We start from the raw sequence: 17,971 nt of genomic DNA on the forward strand, positions 1-17,971 counted from the left end.
CCCTTTAAATTTTTGTTGTGTCAGTTTGCTAGTCACTAATTCTGTTTTGTTTCTCTGAAAAATATTTTTTTCCTTACGTAGAAGAAAAATCTTTTTATTTTGAAAAGATTGTGGATTCACAGGAAGTTGCAAAAATAATACAGCAAGGTCCTGTGTACCCTTCACTCAGTTTCCTTTAGTGGTAGCATCTAACATAATTGTAGTATAATATCAAAACCAGAAACCTGACATTGGTACAATACACAGATATTATTCAGATTTCACCAGTTTTGCACTTGTGTGTTTGCCCCTTCAATTTCTGAAGAGTATTTTCCACTAGATAAAGAATTCTTGGTTGACAGCGTTTGTTTACTTTTAGTATTTAAAGATGTCCTCCCATTGTTTTCTGAGTTGTGTTGTTTCTGACAGAAAGTCCACAGTAATTCTTTTCTCTCTACCTTTGTATGTTAGTGTCTTTTATCTCTGTTCATAAGACATTCTCTTTGTCACTGGTTTTCAGCAATTTCTAATAAATGATGTGCTTCTGAGTTTTGTGTGGGGAGTGTGTTTATTCTACTTGAAATTTGTTGGACTTTTTGAATCTGTATTTATAGTTTTCATTAAATTTGGAAAAATTTGGCTATTATTTCTTCAAATACTTTTTTCCTGTATCTCCTTTCTCTGTCCCCTAACCTGACTCCCATTATACTTTTGTTAGACCAGTTGATATTATCACAGTGATAGTATATCAGTGATATTAGGTAACTGATGAGTTGTTAGTTTTTAACCCTTTTTTCTTCATATTCTTTATTTGGATATATTCTGTTGCTGCATCTTCAGTAGTTCAACTGATCTTTTCTTTGCAGTGTCTAATATGCTCTTATTCCTAATTAATGAGATGCTCATATTGCTATATTATTGATCTGTAGATATTCCATTTGATTCTCTTTTATATCTTCAGTTTATCATTTTATTATATTAATGTTTTGCTTAAGTACTTATATATAATTAAGATAGCTGTTTTGACAGCCTTTCTTCCAGATCCATTATATTTCTTATTTATGGGTTTATTTGTGTTGACTGATTTTTCTTCTGGATATCAGTCTTGTTTTCCTGCTTCTTGGCTTGGTTAGTAATTTTATACTGGATGCTAGACATTGTGAACACTGTTTCTGTTTGTTTTCTATTTTCCTCAACTGTTCTTTGTTACTTTTTTCCTCTTTTTAATTGAATATTAAGTATCCATGTTTAGTGTATTTTTTGAAGATAATGTTGGGTTTTGACAGGTACTTATTTTCCAGTTAAGTCCCTTTGATGTCTGTTTTTAAGTTTCGCTAGGGTGTGTCTAGAGTAGCATCCAGAAATAGTTTAGCTTTACCACTAAAACTTACCCTAAAGAAATATTCCAGAATCTCCACTCAGTGCCCCAGATGATCACTGAGGGCTCTCCATTCTTGCTAGTTAGAGCTCATATATCTTCCTACCCTGTGTGAGCTATGGAACCTGTTCTATTTACAATTCCCTAATTGTTCTTTGGCTGGCCTTACTGATTTTTCCTGTATGCAGGTTTGTACTAGTCCTCAGTAGACTCAAGGGATTTCCTATGTACATTTCTGAAGCTCTCTCCTAATGTAGTTCCTCCTGATTTGAATCCACCACACAGTTTTCAGCTCCCTCAGTCTCCTCCAACTCTGATCTCTGTCTCCTCAACTCAGTGGACATCTAGGGCTGTTTGTATTTCTTCTCCCTGTGAATATTCCTTCCAGATAGAATTCAAGAATAATTGTAGGACTACCTCATTTGTTTATTTTCTCTCAGGATGACAATCCTACTGTTTTCCAGTATCTCTAAACATTTATTATATTTTGTCCATTTTTTTCTAGTTGTTTACAGTGAGTTTTTATGTTAGGTCCTTATTTTATCATCACTGGAGGATTTAATCTGTTTTGTGTTTTTAGTTATCTTGAAGTCAGTAGGTACATTGCACAAGTTTCTCTCACCATAGATACATGAACAGTCCTATCATTAGTAACATAATATTCTTATCATCATCACCTTTATAAAAGATGTTTGCTCTCTGTTATCTTTTGCTCCAGCTAAAACCGAGCTGTTATTTCCTAAAATGCTTTGTTCTTTTTTTGCTTTCATAGAAGAAATCGTCAAAAACATTTTCTCAACTACTTCAAGTCATTTCCTTATCTTGCAAAGAAAGCTTTTAACATTTTTACCTATATTTATCCTGTAATGTCATTCTATTAATGGTACCTTACCTTTGTTTAATACTGTATAGTTTACAAACTACTATCACATACATAATGATAGTTGTGTGTAGTGACGTATTTATTTTTATTTTTTATTTTGGTATCATTAATATACAATTGCATGAGCAACACCTTGGTTACTAGATTCCCCCCATTATCAAGTCCCCCCACATACCCCATTACAGTCACTGTCCGTCAGCATAGTAAGATGCTATAGAATCACTACTTGTCTTCTCTGTGCTATACTGCCTTCCCCATACCCCACCCCCTACATTATGTGTGCTAATCATAATGCCCTTTTTTCCCTTTATCCCTCCCTTCCCCCCAATCCTTCCCAGTCCCTTTCCCTTTGGTGACTATTAGTCCATTCTTGGGTTCTGTGAGTCTGCTGCTGTTTTGTTCCTTCAGTTTTTTCTTTGTTCTTATACTCCACAGATGAGTGAAATCATTTGATACTTGTCTTTCTCTGCCTGGCTTATTTCACTGAGCATAATACCCTCTAGCTCCATCCATGTTGTTGCAAATGGTAGGATTTATTTCTTCTTATGACTGAATAATATTCCATTGTGATATGTACCACATCTTCTTTATCCATTCATATACTGATGGACACTTAGGTTGCTTCCATTTCTTGGCTATTGTAAATAGTGCTGCGATAAACATAGGGGTGCATATGTTAGTCATGTATTTTTATTATATAGATCTACCCCTTCCCCCATGTTCTTTATTGCCTTCTTCCCTCACACAGGTTCCATGGTATAGCACTTAATTATGCCTTGCATATGTTTTTAATTTCCTTGCCAATGTAGTGTGTGTACAAAACCCAACCCTAGTTAAACAATTTTACTGTGGCATGCCTACTCATGAGCAGTGATTGTGGCTGGACAGAAATAACACAGCCAAGTGAATTGGTCCCACTTTAAATGTATTTACAAATCTAAAGTGTAATGGCATTTTCCTCTCCCACTTTTTGAGAACTCAGTTCCCTCTCCCACTTTAAGAAGTCATTATTAAATAGATCTTTTCTCATCTTTCTAATATGTCTCCCAACCGTCCCATTTTCAATTCATTACTTTGCCCCATTTTACTAAGAAAACAGAATCAAAAGGTAACTTTTCTTCCTTCTATCATTGTTACCCATCAACCACTATACTCATCTACTCTGCTTTCCCCTTCATTGCAAGGAGTTATTACCTCTTCTGTCTAAAGTGTTAGACTCTTCACTAAAGAACTGTTCACTGGATCCCCTACCCTCTCTCCTGCTCAGGGACTTTACTCCTGTAATTATCCTGTCTTTCTTTCTCCTGCAAAAATGAAATTTACTTTATTGGGTTATTCATATTAACATACAAACATGCTATAGAATCTTTAATAAATATTTTTCAAAACATTTCACATCTACCTCTAGCTCTCTTTCATTGCTTTCCTTTATAGCGAAGCTTCTTAAAATATTTGTCTTTGTTCAATATCTATTCCTCATTTGCCATTCTCTCCTGAAACTACTTGGTTAGGCTTTTGTCTCTACTTTGCCTCTGAAACCTTTTCAGCAAGGTCACCAGTAATCCACATTGCCAGTTCTAGTCAATTATTATTCCTTGTAATAATTTATATCTCAGCAATATTTCACATATTACTTTGAAACACTATTATTTGGCTTTGGAGCACCACACTCATGATTTTCTCCCTCATTTTCATGACCTTTACATGTTGAAACATCCAGTACTCAGTCTTTGACTCTTTTCTCTGTCTACGTCCAATGCTTAGATGTTCTCATTCATTTCCAGGGCTTTATATACAATACATATGTTGATCACCCCTACGTTCTATTTCTTGCTCTCACCTCTTCTTTGACTCCAGACTCATCTCTTGCTACCCCCTTTGTACATCTGCTTGGTATGTCAACCTTCCTGTGTTCAAGTGGAGCTTCTGCTTCCCTGACCTCTACAAACCTGCTTCTCCTTTTGCCCGTCTCAGTAAAAGACATCCAGTTGTTCAGGCCAAAATCCAAGAGTCATCTGGATCCTTCTCTTTCCCCACACCTAGATCCTGCCCACCAACAGGTCCTGTCAATTCTGTCTTTAAAATACATAGAATTAACCACTTACTAAAAACTCACTATTTTACCCACGTCCAAGCTATCTTTCACTTATACTATTCCAATGACCTCCAAATTGGTATTCTTGTACTCAGTAGAATACCACGTTAGCTAGAGTAATCCTTAAACAACTTAGCTCATGGCATACATACACACATGCACGCCTTACTGAAAATCCTCCAAAGACGTTCCATGCCATTGAGAATACAGTACAGACTCCTAGCGGGGTTTGCAAGGCCTACCTAAGCCCACCCTGCTTTTTTCTCTTAATACCTAATACTGTGCCTGTGTCGCTCAACTGAAGCCACACTCACCACCTCATTGATCTTTGAATTCCCGCCTCAAGTCTATGTCCACTGATACATACTTTACTCCTCGCCCTCTCTCAGTGCCTTATGAATGCTTTGTCTTCATTGTTCTTCCCGTCTGTAATTCTTTCCTCCAGATCTTTATGTTAATCATTTTCACATGATTGAAAGTCTTCCCCTAACTACTCTGTCTTAAATAAGTATTCACACCTCCCTGCCCCCATTGCTCTGTCCTTTTACCCTTCTTTATTTTTCTTCATAACCCTTAAATCACTACCATATATTACAGATGAGTGAGTGTGTGTGTGTGCTGTATGTATATGCGATCTATCCCTTCCTCTGTAATGCAAGCTTTATGAGAGGAGGAACTTTGGTTAACTATTCTGTGCCCATCATGTAGAAGTGCCTGGCATGTAGAAGTGCTTGATAAATGTGTTGAATAAGTAAAACCTATTTAGTATAGATACTGTTACTCCCAGTTTTGGATGTGGGAACAGTCTGCCACAGCTGGCTGGTTCTCTGGTTCTAAGTTTATTGCTTTTTGTGCTTAAGCCACTTGTTTCTAGAACCTTATCTGATCGTTTGTGTCATCTTGCTTGTTCTTCATCCGAATTACTATGGTAATTTGTGTTACTCTTAAAACATTTACATTTTATCTTGTGCAGTGTCTACTGATAGATACTTCTCTCCTTGCCCTCTTTCAGTGCCTTAGGAATGCTTTAAAAATGATGAGAGAGTGGCAAATTATTTCCTCTTTGACCTTGTAGTATTTGAATTTTAAAGTTAGACTTGTTTTTTTTTTTAAGCTATCCAGCCTTTTCTTTTAAAATTAATGTAAAGTTCAGGGCTTGAGATTTTTCAGAAAATTTTTCTCTAGCACTATGTAAACTGCCTGATTGTTTTGTTAACAATAGATTCACTTTATTATTTTCAGGATGCAGGTGCTCTCATAACACTTTCAGTATCTTGTCTGAACTTTGTAAAAAGTACTTGTGTATGGTTGAAAACAGAAATGTTTCCAAGGTTTTGATAAGGTTTTTCTCTTTCTTTAGTGGATTTACTCATATAGGAATACTTTATGTCCTCCTTTACTGTTCTTCTGGCTATTCTTTTTCTTTTTCACTTCTCCCAAGAAATGGTCAATATTGATGCAGGGGTAGGGAGTTATCATTTAGTAGAGGGTGGCTTTCATTTTTCTGTGTAGTAAGTTACAAAGTCACCAGGAGGAAAGAGAAGGGCACAGATCCATTTCCATATTTCTGTGAGAGGAGGCTGAAATGAGGCAGCAAAAATTGTGGACTTTGTAACTAATGAGAATCTCTGCGTTTTCCATGTGAACAGTGAGATAAAACCAGCTTGTTCTTAGTGCAGTTACCACCCACAAAGCTGTGAAGAAGGCTGGTGAAAGCAGATGGTATCCATACACAGTTTGGTTTGTTTAGAAATGTACATAAAGAGCAGCATGTGTGTTGTTTTGTTTTGTTTTGCCCCTAATTACTCAGAGCCAGGGAGATCAGTTTTTAAATAAAACATAGTGATAACAGCCAGGAGAAAAAAATTATAAAAGAAGAAAACAGACAACTGTGTTTTTAACTGCATCATTTCAATCCCATGATATTTATTAAGTATCTGTTTTGTATAAGGCTCTGTACTAGGCATTGTAGGGGTTGCAAAGAAGAGTAAGTTGTTATTACAAAATAAATTTGGTTAAGTAAACTAGTGCCTTTTACCTGCCACTAAAGTGCTGGGAATACAGAAATTAGACAGTTCCTATCCTCAAGGAACTTACATTGTAATGGGGGAAATGAAGTAAATGGATAGCTTTAGTTCTACACAGCAGGTACTATGATGTATGTATACCGAGGTGTTATAGAAGCTCTGGAAAAGGGGAACCTAATCCAACCAGGGAAGAGAGTGAGGAAGATACTGAGGAAAGCTTCTTGAAAAGAGGTAGAACCCTAGTATAAAGCACTAGTTGAGTCTTAAAAGATAGGTAGGTGCTAGCCAGTGAAGATGAGGAATAGGGCGGGGTCAGGGCACAAGGAAGAATGTGAGCAAAGGCTCAGGCAAGGAACATCTTGGCTGTTTGGAACAGAGTCAAGTGATGTTGACAGAGCCAAAGGGAACATCTGCGGCATGAGAACAAATTTATAGTACCAAGTTATGGTAGAGTTTGGAGTTTATCCTGTATGTTTGTTTCTTCAAGTGTGGCCTGTAGACTCTCTACAACAGTATCTCAGACTGTTTGCAGAAGTGCAGGCCTAAATCCACCCCAAGATGTGGAAAATAATCCGTAAGATCTGTTGTTTTTGTTCAGAATTGGGATTTTCATATAAGGCTAATGTAAATGCTCTGTATTTAACAAAAACATCTTAAGTGATGTATTTTTCAGGCTTACATAAACACAGTATTTATAAGAGAGTTTGTGCCTTACATAAGTATTTTGGGAGGTTTCCAAAGGAAGAACAATAGTAATAAAGAATTGCTTATAAAACAAATGTGCAGGACATGTATATTTTATTTTGGAGTCAATAAAAACAGGCAGAAAATTCCAAACCAAAAAGAAGTTTGAAAGCCTAATTTGCAGCTACATCTTTAAGAATATATTTCCTTAAAACTTGTCAGGGTTAGAATTTCCTGAGACTTCTGTCACTCAGTGCTCAACCTCTGGCATGCTGTGTGTATGTGTGTGTGTGTATTATGTATAAATGTAGGAGAAAATAAGGAATATGGTCATGGAAAATGTTGTAAAATAATAGAACTTATGGTATATTTATAAATGTTCCATATATCTCTTTTACTATACAGGAATTACAAAGTAAAACAAGACTACAAAAACAGGCTGCCACTAATCAAAGTGCTACAGAAGTTCGCTTGAATAGAGCTCTAGAGGAAGCAGAAAAGTATAAATTGGAGTTAAGTAAATTAAGGCAAAATAACAAGGTATGGAAATAATAGTTTCGGGTAGTGATCTCCTTTAACTTCTTTTATGCAAGGGTCAAAAATAATAGTTTTTAAAAATAATTCTTGATGTCATAATGAACACTTCTCTTTTCAGAAGAAATACATTCATTATCAATGTGTACATAGTAAGTTAGGATTATATTGCTTGGGTATTACCATAATTGGATAATAGCACAACTTTTTGGAGGATTCATTCTTTTTTTTTTCATTCAACAGATCTTTTTTGTGTACACATATTATATGCCAGATGCTTTTCTAATCTCTGGGGACAAATGGTGGAAAAAGACTCTTGTATCTCAAGTCTGTATCTCTTCTCTGATCCTCAGTTTTCCAATCTATAATGCAAAGAGGCTGCTTACTTGAGGGCAGTGGCTCTCAAACTTGAGCATGTATCAGAATTACCTGGTGGGCTTGTTAAAACATAGAATCCTGGGCCCCAAGCCAAGAGTTCCTAATTCAGTAGTTCTGAGGTAAAGCCTGAAAATGGGCAGTTTTAACAAGTTCCCAAGTGATGCCGATGCGCCTTGTTGTGAGACATTTTGATAACCACTGTTAAGGTGTTATTGTGAGGATCACTGTTGTTATCCCTAGTTTCTAGCCAATGATTGCATTGAATTAGCACTCAATTTCTGAATTATCTGTTGAATGAATGAAGGCTCCAATATCGGTGTATGAGAAGGCCTTTTGTACACTGTATAAATATTGGCTATTAGTCTTTTTCAACCTGAAAGTGATACTCCAGTGGAATCTCTCCCTTAGGACAATATTTAATGATTTAATAATGGCTTGGATGATTAATTTAATTAAGAGCCACCCTCATTACACACACATGATACATTTTGGATTAAGTGAATAACACTTATAGGATATAGAACTAAACTGTTGTTGATAAATCCTCCAAAAGCTGTAACAGAGGCAAATATGTTACAGTGACTGTAGACTTTTAAGATCTCTTTTGTGAGATAGTTTATGCCATATGTTGAGAGTATGTTCACGTTCAAGAGCTGTCACTGACAGCATGATGACTGGAGTATGTTAAGAGAAGTTATACGTGAACAAGTTAGGAAGTAATTTTACAAACCTGCAAATAATTAGCATTTTATTAGAGTATTATTTCCAGTTTGGTGCATTCTGAAGAGATTTTGAAGACAATATAATGTATATGTAACATGAAGAAACAACGTGTGTATGTCAGGATTTGCTGATAATGGTTGTAGATTTGATCTCTCTTTTAGCACATACATTAGAGAAGTAGAAGGAAAAACCTGTTTCCATAACAATAAATGACTCCTAATTCTGGCTAGTCATTTTGCAAATTCAGGTAATGAGAACTTGGTGAACAACTTAGTTTAAAGCCATCGACACTTTGTAATGTACACAACTGTTTAATTCCTATGTTGTACACCTGAAACCAATATAATATTGTATATCAATGATTCTCCAATAAAATAAAAAAATAAGTAAAACCAGCAACACACCATAAAAACAGTTTAGATTTATTCAAGATAAACTTTTCATCCAGGAATTTTATCTTTTGAATACTGTATTAGAAAAAAAAAAGGGTTGAAAATCAATGGTCAAAGCTTTCAATTTAATAAGGAAAAAGAGCAAATTAAAAACTGAAACAAGTAGACATAAGAGTATAATAAGAAGCATAATTCAGGGAAAATAGAAAACAGACAATAGAGAAAATAAAACCAAAATCTGGTTCTTTGAAAAGATTTATTGTTAACTCAGTAACAAGGCTGGTCAAAGAAGGAACCTTCAAAGTGATACTTTAATTGTGTGGCACATTTTTTTTATTTGCATATTTTTAGGTATATATATTTCAATATATATTTTTTCACATTTACTGGGGTATAATTGACATGCAGTAAACCTGTACATATTTAAAGTATAAAATTTGATGATGTGTATACCTGTGAAATAATCATCATTATAAAGATCATGAATATATCACCCCCCTAAAGCTTCCTTGTGTCTCTCTAAGATTCATGCCTTTCTTCTAACCCCCATCTCCAGGTAACTTATTTGCATTTTTCTTAGAACTTTTTAGTCTTTTTAAAAATGTGTCTTCTGTAACTCAATACAGTTATTTTGAGATTCATCCACATTGTTACATGTGACAGCAGTTTACTCTTAATAATTTTATATATGGTATAAATATACCAAACTATATGACCTGTTGATTACATTAAGTTTGTTTTCCAATTTTTTAGTATTAGAAATAGAGCTGCCATGAAGTGTCATGTAAGCCTTTGAATATATATTTTCATTTATCTTGGGTAGATACCAAAAGCCGTATGTCTGAGTTTTATATTTAAAAAAAAATTTTTTTATTAAGGTATCATTGATATACACTCTTATGAAGTTTTCACATGAGCAACATTGTGGTCATTACATTCACCCATATTATCAAGTCTCCCAACACCGAATTGCAGTCACTGTTCATCAGTGTAGTAAGATGCCACAGTGTCACTAGTTGTCTTCTGTGCTGCACTGTGAACCCTCACACACCATGTGTGCCAGTCATAATACCCCTCAATCCCCTTCTCCATCCCTCCCCCCACACCCTCCCCCACCTCTCCCCTTTGGTAACCACTAGTCCCTTCTTGGAGTCTGAGTCTGCTGCTGTTTTGTTCCTTCAGTTTTGCTTTGTTGTTATACTCCACAAATGAGGGAAATCATTTGGTACTTGTCTTTCTCCACCTGGTTCATTTCACTGAGCATAATACCCTCTAGCTCCATCCACGTTGTTGCAAATGGAAGGATTTGTTTTCTTTTTATGACTGAATAATATTCCATTATGTATATGTACCACATCTTCTTTATCCATTCATCTACTGATGGACGCTTAGGTCACTTCCATGTCTTGGCTATTGTAAATAGTGCTGCAATAAACATAGAAGTGCATATGTCTTTTTGAATCTGGGATCTTGTTTTCTTAGGGTAAATTCCTAGGAGTGGAATTTCTGGTTCAAATGGTACTTCCATTTTTAGTTTTTTGAGGAACCTCCATGTTGCTTTCCACAATGGTTGAACTATTTTACATTCCTACCAACAGTGTAGGAGGGTTCCCCTTTCTCCACATCTTCACCATCACTTGTTGTTCCTTGTCTTTTGGATGTTGGCCATCCTAACTAGTGTGAGGTGATACTGCATTGTGGTTTTAATTTGTATTTCCTGATAATTAGCAACGTGATGCTTCTTTTCCAGTGCCTGTTGGCCATCTGAATTTCTTCTTTGGAGAAGTGTCTGTTCATATCCTCCACCCATTTTTTAATCCAGTTATTTGCTTTCTCAGTGTTGAGGCTTGTGAGTTCTTTATATATTTTGGATGTTAACCCCTTGCCGGTATGTCATTTACAAATATATTCTCCCATATTGTTCAATGGCTTTTTGGTCTGTTGGTGTCCTTTGCTGTACAGAAGCTTTTTAGTTTGATGTAGTCCCACTTGTTCATTTTTGCTTTTGTTTCCCTTGCCCGAGATGTGTTCAGAAAAAGTTGCTCATGTTTATATTTAAGAGATTTTTGCCTATGTTTTCTTCTAAGAGTTTTATGGTTTTATGACTTATATTCAGGTCTTTGATCCATTTTGAGTTTACTTTTGTGTATGGAGTTAGACAATAATGTAATTTCATTCTCTTACATGTAGCTGTCCAGTTTTGCCAATGCCAGTTGTTGAAGAAGCTGTCATTTCCTCATTGTATATCTATGGCTCCTTTATTGTATATAAATTGGCCATTTATGTGTGGGTTTATATCTGGACTCTCTATTAGGTTCCATTGATGTATGGGTCTGTTCTTGTGCCAGTACCAAATTGTCTTGATTACTGTGGCTTTGTAGTAGAACTTGAAGTTGGGGAGTGTGACCCCTCCTGCTTTATTCTTCCTTCTCAGGATTGCTTTGGCTATTCGGGGTCTTTTGTGGTTCCATATGAATTTTAGAACTATAACTATTTGTTCTAATTTGTTGATGAATGCTGTCAGTATTTTGATAGGGATTGCATTGAATCTGAGATTGCTTTAGGCAGGATGACCATTTTGACAATATTAATTCTTCCTACCCAAGAGCATGGGGTAGTTTTCAGGGTATAGGCCTTTTACTTCCCTGGTTAGGTTTATTCCTAGGTATTTTATTCTTTTTGGTGCAATTGTGAATGGAATTGTTTTCCTGATTTCTGTTTCTGCTAGTTCATCATTAGTGTATAGGAATGCAACAGATATCTGTGTATTAATTTTGTATCCTGCCACTTTGCTGAATTCAGATATTCTAGTAGTTTTGGAGTGGATTCTTTAGGGGTTTTTTATGTACAATATCATATCATCTTCAAACAGTGACAGTTTGACTTCTTCCTTACCAATCTGGATGCCTTTTATTACTTTGTGTTGTCTAACTGCCATGGGACAAAAGAAAGACGGACAGTCTGAGAGACTTCCCAACAGTGAGAGGGCTGCAAAAGGGGCAAGAATTGCACAGAGCTTGCTGCTCAGGAGAAAGGAGAGGTGGACAAAATCATCCTGGCACACTCAGCCCAGCAGGTTGGGAACTTTCAGAGCATTTTTTCTTTTATAAAAAAATGCCATTGGAATCTTGATAGGGGTTACATTGAATCTATAGATGGCTTTGGTAACACAGACAATTTAACAATATTAATTCGTCCAGTCAATGAATACAAGATACCTTTCCATTTGTGTCTTCCTTGTTTTGTTTCATGAGTATCTTAAAAGTTTTCAGTGTACAGATCTTTCACCTCCTTGGTTAAATTTGTTCCTAGGTATTTTATTGGTTTGATGATATTATAAATGGGGTTATTTATTTATTTTTCAGATAATTTGTTTGTGACTGATTTTTGAACGTTAATTTTGTATCCTACAACTCTACTGAATTTCTTGATTAGAACTAATGGGTTTTTTTTTTTTGGTGGTGTCTTCAGTGTTTTCTGCATATAAAATCATGTCACCTGTAAGTAGAGACTATTTTACTTCTTCCTTTCCAATTGTGATGGCTTTTATTTCTTTTTCTTGCCTGATTTTTCTAGCACTTCTGATAATATCTTGAATCAGAGTGGTGAGAGGGAAAGTTTTTTTCTTAGAGAAAAGCTTTCAACCTTTCACTATGAAATATGTTGTTAGCTGTGGGTTTGTCATATATGGCCTTTATTATGTTGAGGTGTCTTCCTTGTAAAACTAATTTGTTAAGAGTTTTTATCATGAATGGATGTTTAACTTTGTCAAATGCTTTTGCTGTCTTGAGATGGGCTTGTGGTTTTTCTTTTTCATTCTATTAATGTGATGTATAATGCCTATGTTGAACCACCCAGGGGTAAATTCCACTCAGTCATGGTGCATGATCCTGTTAGTGCGCTGCTGAGTCCCATTTACTACTATTATATTGAGAATTTTTGCATCTATAATTCATCAGGGATATTGGCCTGTAGTTTTTTCTTGTAATGTCCTTTATATTGGCCTTATAAAATGAGTTTCAGAGTATTTTCTGCAGTTTAATTTTTGGGAAGATTTTGAGGATTGCAATTCATTTTTTTTTTTAATGTTTGGTAAAACCCATAGTGAAGCCATCTGGTCCAGGACTGTGCATTGTTGGGAGATTTTTGATTACTTTTAATTGGTCTGTTCAGATTTTCTCTTTCATCCTGATCTGCCTTGGTAGGTTACATGTTTCTAAGAATATTTCTGTTTCTTCCAGATTGCCCAGTTTGTTGGTAAATAGTTATTCATAGTGGTCTCTTAATCATCCTTTGTACTTTTGTGGTATCAGTTGTAATATCTCCTTTTTCATTTATAATTTTGTTGATATGGGTTCTTTATGTTTTTTTATTGGTTAGTCTAGCAAAAGGTTTGCCAATTTTATCTTTTCAAAGTATCAGCTCTTAGTTTTGTTAAGCTTTTCTATTGTTTCCCTGTTTTGTTTCATTTTTTTCTGCTTTGGGCTTATTTCCTTCCTTCTGTTAGCTTGGTTCTCAACCAGAAGTTTGTTCTTCTCTTTCTAGTTCTTCAAGGCATAGAGTTAGTTTGAGATCTTTCTTGTACCTTAAGGTAGATGTTTATTGTTTTGAGCTTCCCTCTTAGAACTGCTTTTGCTGTATCCCATAATTGGTATGTTGTGTTTCCATTTTCATTTGTCTCAAGGTAATTTTTATTTTCTTCTTTGATTCAGTGGTTGTTCAGGAGAGTCTAGGTATCTTTGGTGAAGTGTCTATATAAGTCTTTAGCTCATTTTTTTTTATCATTAATGTATAATTACATGAGCAACATTATGGTTATTAGACTCCCCCTATTATCAAGTACACACCAGATACCCCATTACAGTCACTGTCCATCAGCGTAGTCAGATGCTATAGAATCATTACTTGTATTCTCTGTATATACTGCCTTCCCCATGCCCCCCAGCCCCCACATTATGTGTGCTAATTGTAATGCCCCCCTTTCCCCCTTATCCCTCCCTTCCCACCCATCCTCCTCAGTCCCTTTCCCTTTGGTGGCTATTAGTCCATTCTTGGGTTCTGTGATTCTGCTGCTGTTTTGTTCCTTCAGTTTTTTCTTTGTTCTTATACTCCACAGATGAGTGAAATCATTCAATACTTATCTTTCTCCACCTGGCTTATTTCACTGAGCATAATACCCTCTAACTCCATCCATGTTGTTGCAAATGATTTGTTTTTTTTAATGAACTTTATTTTTTTTAAGTTTTAGATTTACATAAAAATTATGGAGTTAGTACAGAGCATTTCTATAATCACACAGTTTCCTTAGAAACTAACATATAAATTCATGTGGTACATTTAGTATGGTTAATGAACAAATCGCAACAGCATCATTAACTAAAGAACATACTTTCTTAATATGTCCTTCATTTTTATCCCTTTGGTTCATTTTTTTAATTGAGTTGACTAGTTACAATAAATGAATTATAAGTTCCCTATATGCATATGTCCTAGGTCTTTTGTCATATATGTACATATATATGCTTTGCAGATATTTTATCCTTTGCCTTCTATTTTTGTAACAGTTTTTTTGAGGAGTAAAATTTTAAATTTTGATGAGATTTACTCTGTTGTCTTCTTTAATTATTTGTGCTTTTTATGTCCTAAAGAGTTCTTTGCTAAACCTAAGGTCATTAAGATTTTTCTCTTATGTTTTCTTATAGAAGATGCATAGCTTGAGCTTTATGTTTTATGTGAGTTTTTGTATATGATATAAGGTCAAAGTTCATTGTTGACATATACGCACATTATTTGTTGAGATTAGCCTTTCACCATTGAATTGCTTTGGCACCTTTGTTTAAAATCAGATCCTCCAATATGTTTGGAACTATTTTCGGAATCTCTATTCTGTTCCACTGATCTGTATGTCCATCTTTATGGTAATAATATACTATCTTGATTATTATGTCTTTATAATAAATCTTAATATCATAGTGTAATTTTACTCTTTGTTTTTCAAATTTTGTTTAAAAAGCTTTTTTAATTTTGTTCTTTTCATAGATTGTGTAACTTCCACATAATTTCAGAATCACCTCGCAATTTGGGGGAAAGTGACCTCTTAATAGTGTCTTTCACATCATGAATAGAGTATATCTAATTATTAAGCCTTCGTCATTTTCTCTAATGGTGTTTTTGTACTTTTAAGTATACAAGTTCTATATATTCTTTTAATACTTATCTCTTTAATATTTCATCTTTTCTCATGTGAATTTTTTAAATTCTAATTTTTAATTTTTGTTGCTAGAATAGAGTAATACAGTTTACTTTCATATACTGAATTTGTATCAAAGTCCCTTACTCTAGAATCCTTAGGATTCTACATAGGCCAAGGCTAGGGACTCTTTTTCTGTAAAGGGCCAGCTAATAACTATTTTTGGCTTTGTGGGCTACATATGGTCCCTGTTACATATTCTTCCTTTGTCAGTTAAAATTGTTTATTTGTGTTTTGTCACTAATTTGTAGCAGTTCTTTATATATTTTGTATACTAACTCCTTATCAGATATATGATTTGCAGATAGCATAGTTTGCCTGTTCAGTCTAGTGTCCTTTGATGTAGTAGTTTACTTTTTGTTGTTGCTTGTGCTTTTTGTATCATATCCAAAGTTAATGTCATGAATCATTTCTTGTGTTTTCTTGTAATAGTTTTATAGCTTACATTTAGGTAATTTGAGTTAACTTTTGTATACAGTATGATACAGAGGTATTGTTTCATTCCTTTGCATGGAGTTATCCAGTTTCCTAAAATAGTTTGTGTTAAGAGGCTGTGCTTTCCCAGTGAATGGTCTTGGCATCCTTGTCAAAAATAATTTGTTTCCATGAGCAATGGTTTATTTCTGGGCTCTCTGTTCCATTGGTTTATATGTCTGTCTGATGTCAGTATCATGCTGTTTTGATTATTGTAGCTTTTTAATGTTTTGAAATCAGTAAGTATGAGAACTCCAACTTTGTTACATTTTTAAGATTGTTTAGCTATCGTAGTCCCTTGACATTCCATATGAATATTAGGATGAATCTTTCTATTTCTAGAAAAAACACAATTGGAATTTTGGTAGGCATTGCACTGGATCTGTAGATCTATTTGACATCTTAATAATATTAAGTCTTCCAATCCATGAACAAAGGATGTCATCCCATTTATTTGTCTCTAAATACTTTCAGCAATGTTTTGAAGTTTTCAGGGTAAGTCTTTTCATCTCCTTGGTTATGTTTATTCCTAAATATTTTATTTTTATTGATGGTATTAAATATGGAACTGTTTTCTTAATTTCTTTTAAGAAATGTTCATTGTTTTAGCATATTAAAACACAACTGATTTTTGTGTGTTCAGTATCCAGCAACATTGCCAAAACTAATTTATTGGTTCTGACAGATGAATAGAGATAATCATTTTTATTTGAATGCCCTTTATATATTTTTCTTCTCTTGCTTTTCTGACTAGGACTTCCAGCATTGTGTTGGATAAAAGTGACAAGAGTTCATCCTTGTCTTATTCCTCATCATTCAGGGAAAGCTTTCCATCTTATACCATTGAGTATGATGTTAGCTGTGGGCTTTTCATCATACAGCTTTTATTATGTTGTAGTAGTATCTATCATTCTATTTCTTGTTTGTTGAGTGCTTTTATAATGAAAGTGTGTCGAATCTTGTCAAATGCTTTTTCTATATCATTTGAGATGATCGTGTCATTTCCCTTCATTCTGTTACTGTGAAGTATTAACCCTGATTAGTTTTCATGTTAAACCATCCTTGCATTCCAGCAATGAATCTCACTCAGTCATTGTGTATAATCCTTTTCATGTGCTATGGAAATCAGTTTGTTATTATCTTGTTGAGGATTTTTGCTTCAGTATTTGCCAGGATATTGGTCTGTGGTTTTCTAGTAGTGTCTCTGTTTGGCTTTGGTATCAGGTTAATGCTGGCCTCATAGGATAAGTATGGAAGTGTTCTGTTCTTTTCAGTTTTTTGTAAGAATTTTAGGATGGTTGGTGTTAATTTTTTAAATGTTTGAGAGAATTCCCCAGGGCTGTTATTTGTTGATGTTTTTAATTACTCCTTCAAAGTCCTTACTAGTTATATAGGTTTGTTCAGATTTTGTTTCTTCTTCATTAAGTCTTGGTAGGTTGTGAGTTTCTAGGAATTTATCCATTTCATCTAGGTGACCCAGTTTGCTGCTGTACAACTGTTACTGTATTGTTATGATCCTCTGTATTTCTGTGGTATTAGTTGTAAAGTCTCTCATAATTTTATTTCTACAAAATCAGTTGTAATGTCCCTTTTATTTCTGGTATTAGTTATTTAAATCTTCTCTTTTTTTCTTAGTCAGTCTAGGGAAAGCCTATCAATTCTGTTGATCTTTTCAAAGAACCAACTCTTGGTTCCATTGATTTTTTTTTTCTATACTGTTTTTCTATTCTCTCTTTCACTTATCTCTGCTCTCATCTTTATTATTTCCTATCTTCAACTAGCTTTGGGTTTAGTTCTTTTTCTAGTTTAAGTTATAAAGCTAGGTTGTTGACTTGACATCTTTCTTTTTTAATATAAGTATTTATAGTGATAAATTTCCCCTGTAGCATTGCTTTCACTGCATCACATAAGTTTTGTTATATTGCATTTTCATAATCATTTGGCTGAAGATATTTTCTAATTTCCCATGTGATTTCTTATTTGACCTATTGGTTGTTTAAGAGTATGCTGTTTAATTCCCACCTATTTGTGGATTTTCTAGTTTTCCTTCTGCTGTTGATGTCTAGTGTCATTCTGGTGTGAACAGGAAGGATAGTTTGTATAATTTCAGTCTGTCTGTATTTACTTAGACTTGTTTTATGGCCTAAGATATGATCTGTTCTGGAGGATGTTCC

General features: G+C 34.6%; 1 protein-coding gene across 3 annotated transcripts in view; it reads left to right on the forward strand.

Annotated features, from left to right (window-relative positions):
• The window catches only part of TEX9 (testis expressed 9), a 98,840-nt gene that overhangs the window by 43,733 nt on the left and 37,136 nt on the right, over positions 1-17,971 (forward strand). For all 3 annotated transcript variants that reach the window (XM_073211893.1, XM_073211892.1, XM_073211894.1), the window contains exon 10: positions 7,452-7,586. In XM_073211893.1, coding sequence (XP_073067994.1) covers positions 7,452-7,586 — 135 coding nt within the window. The remainder of the gene's footprint in view (positions 1-7,451; positions 7,587-17,971) is intronic.

Source organism: Manis javanica, chromosome 8 (assembly GCF_040802235.1).
Source record: "Manis javanica isolate MJ-LG chromosome 8, MJ_LKY, whole genome shotgun sequence".
In the NCBI taxonomy this organism is placed as follows: domain Eukaryota; kingdom Metazoa; phylum Chordata; class Mammalia; order Pholidota; family Manidae; genus Manis; species Manis javanica.